This window comes from Bombina bombina, chromosome 2, assembly GCF_027579735.1.
Source record: "Bombina bombina isolate aBomBom1 chromosome 2, aBomBom1.pri, whole genome shotgun sequence".
Taxonomy (NCBI): Eukaryota; Metazoa; Chordata; class Amphibia; order Anura; family Bombinatoridae; genus Bombina; species Bombina bombina.
The window spans coordinates 343388715-343396265 of record NC_069500.1 but is presented as its reverse complement, the minus strand read 5'-3'; the positions used below and the strand labels follow the sequence as shown (position 1 = coordinate 343396265).

The following is a 7551-nucleotide window of genomic DNA, read 5'->3' as shown; positions in this document are numbered from 1 at the left end:
CTAGACCGAAATCCCAAGGAACCACCAGAGCATCTATCAGAGCGGCCTGGGGATCTCTTGATCTTGAACCATACCTTGGAAGCTTGAAGTTCTGACGAGACGCCATCATATCCAATTCCGGTACCCCCCACTTGAGGATTAACCTGGAGAACACCTCTGGATGGAGAGCCCACTCCCCAGGATGAAAGGTTTGTCTGCTCAGGAAATCTGCCTCCCAGTTATCCACTCCTGTAATGTGAATGCAGAAAGAAGAAGGCAGAAGAAGTGTGAGCTTCCGCCCGCTGCAAAATGCGAGTCACCTCCTTTACGGCCAAGGAACTCGGAGTTCCTCCCTGGTGGTTGATATAAGCCACTGAGGTGATGTTGTCCGACTGGAACCTAATAAACCGGGCTAAGGACAACTGAGGCCAGGCCATCAGAGCATTGTAGATCCCTCTCAATTCCAAAATGTTTATTGGGAGAGAAAACACCTCCCGAGACAATAGGTCCTGAGCCTTTAATGAGTCCCAGACTGCTCCCCAGCCTAGCAGGCTGACATCCGTGGTCACAATCACCAAGGAGGGTCTCCAGAAGCATGTGCCCTGAGACAGATGATCCTGAGAAATCCACCACGAGAGAGAGTCCCTTGTCAACTGCTCTAGATCTATCCTCTGAGATAGATCCGAAAGGTCTCCGTTCCATTGTCTGAGCATGTATAACTGCAGAGCTCTCAAATGGATTTGAGCAAAGGGAATGATGTCCATGGAAGCTACCATCAGACCAATTACCTCCATACATTGAGCCACTGATGGCCGAACAGTAGACTGTAGAGAGAGGCAAGTAGAGAGAAGCTTGGATCTTCTGACCTCCGTCAGAAAAATTTTCATAGATGGGGAATCGATGATGGGCCCTAAGAAAACCACCCTTGTAGCTGGTACAAGGGAACTCTATTCCAGATTCACTTTCCATCCATGGGAACGTAGAAAAGACAACAAGATCTCTGTACGAGAGTTTGCTTGTTGAAAAGATGGCGCCTGAACCAAAATGTTGTCAAGGTAAGGAGCCACCGCAATTCCGAGACCTGACAACTGCCAAGAGAGCCCCCAGAACCTTTGAATAGATGCTGGGGGCTGTGGCAAGACCAAACGGAAGAGCCACAAACTAATAGTGCTTGTCTAGAAAAGCGAATCTCAGAAACTGATGATCATCCCTGTGGATGGAAACATGAAGATACGCATCCATCAGGTCTATGGTCGTCATGAACTGACCCTCTTGGACCAATGTAAAAATGGAACGAATGGCTTCTATTTTAAAGGGAGGAACCCTGAGAAACTTGTTGAGACACTTTAGATCTAAAATGGGTCAAAAAGTTCACTCTCTTTTGGGAACCACAAACAGATTTAAATAAAATCCTACACCCTGGTCTTTTACTGGAACCGGAACAATGAGTCCCAGGGAGGAAAGGTCCTGAACGCACTTTAAGAACGCCTCTCTTTTTACCTGATCCGCAGATAACCTTGAGAGGAGATATCTGCCCTTGGGAGGACAATATTTGAATTTTATATTGTACCCCTGAGATACTATGGGGCCTATTTATTATGTGTCTGTCCGACATGATCCGATGGACAAGACCATACAGTGGACAAGACCATACAGTGGTTTCACAGGACAGGTTCCACTCAGAACAGGTCTCGCCATGGTCAACCAAAGAAGTTGAGTGCACGTTCTCAGCGTCATATCCAGAGGTTGTCTTTGGGAAATAGACGTATGAGTGCTGCCAGCATTGCTGCAGAGGTTGAAGGGGTGGGGTGTCAGCCTGTCAGTGTTCAGACCATACCCCACACACTGCATCAAACTGGTCTGCATGGCTGTCGTACCAGAAGGAAGCCTCTTCTAAAGATGATGCACAAGAAAGCCAGCAAACAGTTTGCTGAAGACAAGCAGACTAAGGACATGGATTACTGGAACCAAGTCCTGTGGGCAGATGAGACCAAGATAAACTTATTTGGTTCAGATGGTGTCAAGCGTTTGTGGCGGCAACCAGGTAAGGAGTACAAAGACAAGTGTGTCTTGCCTACAGTCAAGCATGGTGATAGGGGTGTCATGGCCTGGGCCTGCATGAGTGCTGCCGGCACTGGGGAGCTACAGTTAATTGAGGGAACCATGAATGCTACAGCGCATATGAATAGACCGGTCCGGTCGCCAATGGCGAGTAAAAATTCCTGCGGGCAAGTAAAATTTACAGTTTACCAGCCCGGCTGGCGATCTCACCATTGGCAGCTTTACACTATTTTTTGGGGGGCAAAATGTGTTCTTTTTTATTCATACTGCAGCCGCACTATTTCCCGCACAATTTTTGCAGCGCCTTAACACTACTACTAGCAATACTAGCGCAGCGCATTAATTCCATCTATCTTGCGCAGCGCATTTATTTCCATCTAGCTTGCTTGTCCGTTGTTAGTGATGTCACATCAGGGCGTACAGTGTTTTTAGGGAGCATACGCACTTTTATTTGGGAGTATTGATACAAGCTTGTGTTCCGGATGATACATTGATGTCACAGCAAAGCTCCTCGTTAACGGCAGACACTTTATGTTTTGTGGGGCACCTTGTTAGCGATGTTGCAGCTGATGCACGATTTTGTATGGACTACAATAGCAGCGGAAATAATGAAAGAAAGTGCTGCTCAGGTTTGCATTACTGTATATTTTACTGACATACCGACCATGCTTCTGGAAGTTACCTTAGCAATGTCACAGCATACGCACTATTTTTTTGGGAGCAGAATACCGGTAGCAGACACTGCAGCTCAGGTACTGATAAATCCTGTTCCATTTCAAAGTGATGGCTATATGATGTGGCGCTATCTTAATAATGTCAGTGAACCATCAAAGAAGAAGAAGGTAGATGATGCAGAAAAGAGAGAAAGGGCCAGACAATATGAAAAGGAAAAGAGAGAGAGACAATTCAAAGACAGCTGGATGATTAATGATAAGGGGGAAAAGAGAGAGTGGCTTGTGTACAACAGCTCAAAACAGATTATGCTATGTAGTGTATGCCAGGCATTTTCAAACAAACGGAATGCATTTGTGGAAGGTACCAGCACAATGAAACTTGAAGGTATTCGATCACATGAGCTTTCATCAGGTCATCTGTGGAGTGTCCAGTGTGAGTCAAACCGAAAATTAAAGCAGACTGAAACACCTGCTGGACAGGCAATCGCTACCATGACAAAGGCACAGACAGAGAAACTAAAACTACTGTTTCGCAACGCTCATCTCCTTGCCATTAAATCGAGGCCTTTCTCTGACTTTCCAGATTTGTGCAAGTAAGTAAAGTGTATGTTTTTATTTGTTTGACTTTTCCCTATAACTGTGTGCTTGGTTTATATTACTTTTTTATATCCCAAATGCTAATTTTTATCTCTTGACTATTTTGTTTCTACAGACTTGACAAAATGAAGGGTCTGGATGTGGGAGATACCTATCTTAATGCCATATCAGCACGGTCATTTGTACACTTTATTGCACAGGAAGAAAGAAAACATACAAAAAGAAAATATGCAGCTGCCAAGTTTGTTGCAGTCTTGTGTGATGGTTCAGTTGATAGTGCAGTGGTGGAGGAAGAAATTATTTATGCTAGATTTGCAATAGAAGGCAAGGTACACACAAGATTTGTGGCTTTGCAGTCAGTTGAAAAGGCTGATGCTGAAACCATTTCTCAGGCAGTAAATGCAGCAGTTACACAACACCTTGACCAGTCGTGGAAGGAGAAACTAGTTGCAATAGGCACTGATGGAGCAGCAGTGATGCTGGGAAAAAATGGAGGAGTTGTGCAGAAGCTAAAAGGACAGAGAAAGCATGTTGTTGCAATTCACTGCATGAGTCACCGCTTGGAGCTCAGTGTCAGGGACACAGCAGCCAATAATGAGAGTCATCAGAAGTTAAAGGATCTACTTCTAGGGTTATATTTATTTTATCACAAGTCAGCACTCAACCGTGCAAATCTTAAGAACAGCTATGCTTCTTTGAAAATGAGGCCACTATTGCCTACACGAGCAGATGGGACACGATGGGTAGGCCACTTCTGGCGTGCACTTGACCATTTCCTCAAAGGTTACAAAGCAATTATACAACATCTTGATCAGGTATGTAGACCTCTGCCCCTTCCCTCTGCTATCTCTATCTCTCCAGCCTTCCCTTGCTTTCTCCCCATGTCTCTCAAGCCCCCTTTTCTCTCCCTCCATTTCACCCTCCCCACTCCTGTTCCTCACTATCTGTCCCTTTCCCCCTACCTCTTATTCCTTTTATCTCTCCTGTGCTGCTGTCATTCACTCTCTCTGCCTTTCTCTAGCTCTCCCTCCCTCTCTCTGTCTCTCAAAATTGAGAAACCAAATCCCAGAGAGAGAGAGAGAGAGAGAGAGAGAGAGAGAAAGAAAGAATAAAAAATGAGCAATGGGGAATTATGTATTGTATACTACTTTATTTCTAGGTCCAATCTCCTGATGCAAAAGGTGTGAGAGGAGAACAGCAAGCAAAGGCTAGATGCTTTTACAGAGCTGCTACAAGTCTGTCAATGGTCCAGTATGCTTGTTTCATGTATGATGTGCTTTTACAGCTATGCAACTTGTCCAACACTCTTCAGAACCGAAATGCAAGTGTTGCAGATGTCCACAACAGTTTGGAAGTGACAAAAAAAATACTGATCGCTCTGAAAGAGAGGTATGTACTTTTTTGTTTTGTTGTTGTTTTGTTCTATAAGAGGTTTTGTTCTTATGTTCATATATGTTCCAGGCCTGTACCTGGGTCACTTCTTCATTCTATTCAGTATGATGAAGAAGGCACAGCAAGGTTTGAAGGAGTTGAGTTGAAAGGAAAGAATGATGCCTTCAAGAGTTCAAAAAAGAAGTTTCTGGAAGCAATACAGTCCAGCTTTGAAGATCGCTTTGAAGACATTGAAGAAGGAGTTCTTCAGGCAACATCGGTGACATCCTTCAAAACATGGCCTGACAAAGAAAACTCAGAAGGTATTTCTACATTTAAAATGTAATTAGAGATGTTCTCTAATCATGTAAAATATTATTAGGACATATTAAACAAAAATATATGAATTACATATATTTTGTTTAATATGAAATATACATTTATTTTGTTTAATATGTCCTAATTAGTATAGTTTATTTTAGTAGAGCAAAAAAAATATGCATCAAACATGTTTGCAAGGAATTTCTTGTTTTCTTTCTTCCAGACTTTGGCAATGAAGACATTGTAACTCTGACCAGTCAGTTTCAACCAGTACTAGAGGCACAGGGTGTTAGTTGTAGGGAAATAGTGAATGAATGGACAGTTCTTAAGACTAGTTTGTATAACAAGAATGACTGGGAGAAGAAGCTGAAAACGGTCACCTGGCCTGAACTCAACAGAGAATTCGGAGATAAATGTGGCCATCTTCTGAGTTTGATGGACTTGATCCTAACCTTGCCAGTCAGCACATCAGAATGTGAAAGAGGCTTTTCCAAAATGAAGATGATCAAAAGTGACTGGCGCTCCTCCCTCATAACTTCAACATTGTCAGATTTAATGATTGTAAACCTTCATTCTGCACCAGTAGATCAATTTGATCCAAGTGATGCAGTAAGGCATTGGGCAACAGCAGGACCAAGAAAGAGAAATGTCACATACAAAAGGTCTACAAATGAAACATCAAATTTAGTAATTGCTGAGGTTGCAGAGGTTCCAATCCCTTTTGATCATCTTGAAAATGATGAGGAGCAAGCAGAAGAGTTTGAAGTGTCAAGACTTAATGAGGTTTATGATTGTGAGTTGAACTTCCCAGAGCACTCTGACTCAGATTGACATCTGTTAACAGTTTCAACAATGTTTCATGTGCAGCATAGATCAGTTACTTTCTGTATTGACTTCAATACAATGGCTGAGGCTCAGTTACTAATTTTATTTTCAAATTTGCTTAAAATATATCAATACTAGTTCACTAAAAGTCTAATTTCGCACTATTCCATAGTTCAATGACTGTATAATTGGACCAATGTCAGGAATGTATACAAAAATAAAGAATACAGGTTTGTGAGATTATAACAACAAGGTGTCTTTTGTCCTTTTTAATGTATAATGTACACATATGCAGAATGCGCACGGGCGAGTAAATTTTCCTGCGGGCTGGTAATTTTTCGCAGTTATTCGCCCAATGGGCGAGTTCAGTTTTTGGGTAATCATAGGCCCTGATGCTAACATGTACTGTGACATACTGAAGCATAGCATGATCCCCTCCCTTCAGAGACTGGGCTGACCCCAAACACACCTCCAAGATGACCCCTGCCTTGCTAAAGAAGCTGATGGTAAAGGTGATGGACTGGCCAAGCATGTCTCCAGACCTAAACCCTATTGAGCATCTGTGGGCATCCTCAAACGGAAGGTGGGGGAGCGCAAGGTGTCTAACATCCACCAGTTCCGTGATGTTGTCATGGAGGAGTGGAAAAGGACGCCAGTGGCAACCTATGAAGCTCTGGTTAACTCCATGCCCAAGAGGGTTAAGGCAGTGCTGTAAAATAATGGTGGCCACACAAAATATTTACACGTTGGGCCCAATTTGGACATTTCCACTTAGGGGTGTACTCATTTTTTTGCCAACGATTAGACATTAATAGCTGTGTGTTGAGTTATTTTGAGGGGATAGCAAATTTACACTGTTATACAGGCTGTACACTCACTACTTTACATTGTTGCAAAGTGTCCTTTCTTCAGTGTTGTCACATGAAAAGATATAATAAAATATTTACAAAAATGTAAGGGGTGTACTCACTTTTGTGAAATACTGGGGCCCATTTATCAAGCTCCGTACGGAGCTTGTGGGCTCGTGTTTCTGGCGAGTCTTCAGACTCGCCAGAAACACAAGTTATGAAGCAGCGGTCTAAAGACCGCTGCTCCATAACCCTGTCCGCCTGCTCTGAGCAGGCGGACAGGAATTGCCGGAAATCAACCTGATCGAGTACGATTGGGTTGATTGACAGCTCCCTGCTGGCTTCCCATTGGCCGCGAGTCAGCAGGGGGCTGCGTTGCACCAGCAGCTCTTGTGAGCTGCTGGTGCAATGTTAAATGCGGAGAGCGTATTGCTCTCCGCATTCAGCGAGGTCTTGCAGACCTGATCCGCACTGTCGGATCAGGTCTGCAAGACCTTTAATAAATAGGCCCCACTGTATGTACAGTATATATATTATAAATATATACGCGTGTGTTGGTGTCTGTGCGCAAGTGTGTATGTTTGTGAGATTAAATAATTAATAGATGAACTGGCAAACAATAAAAAACATAAATAAAAAAAATTATTTTTACTATATGTTATCTGTACTGTGCGTGTGCAGTCTACACAGTTGTAAACCCATGCAAATTTGTAATAATATCAAATGCATACGCGCAGTGTATATATTTTGCAAAATAAAAAATATAACATGCACTTTACATAGTGATCTAACAAGGGAAAAAAATATGTTTTCATTGTTTGAGTAAAACAGTCAGACAATTTTTAGCTTGAGAAGATCTGGACTATATGAGTGAA

At 42.8% G+C, this 7551-nt stretch overlaps 1 protein-coding gene across 1 annotated transcript; it reads left to right on the top strand.

The window, feature by feature from the left end:
- Positions 1–3086: 3086 nt before the first annotated feature.
- On the top strand, positions 3087–5834 carry LOC128646945 (zinc finger protein 862-like). Its single transcript, XM_053699755.1, has 6 exons — positions 3087–3307; positions 3427–3486; positions 3589–4126; positions 4471–4700; positions 4773–5005; positions 5227–5834. Exons 1-6 carry the CDS (start codon positions 3087–3089, stop codon positions 5832–5834), a joined length of 1890 nt encoding a protein of 629 aa, XP_053555730.1.
- The last annotated feature ends 1717 nt before the right edge of the window (positions 5835–7551 follow it).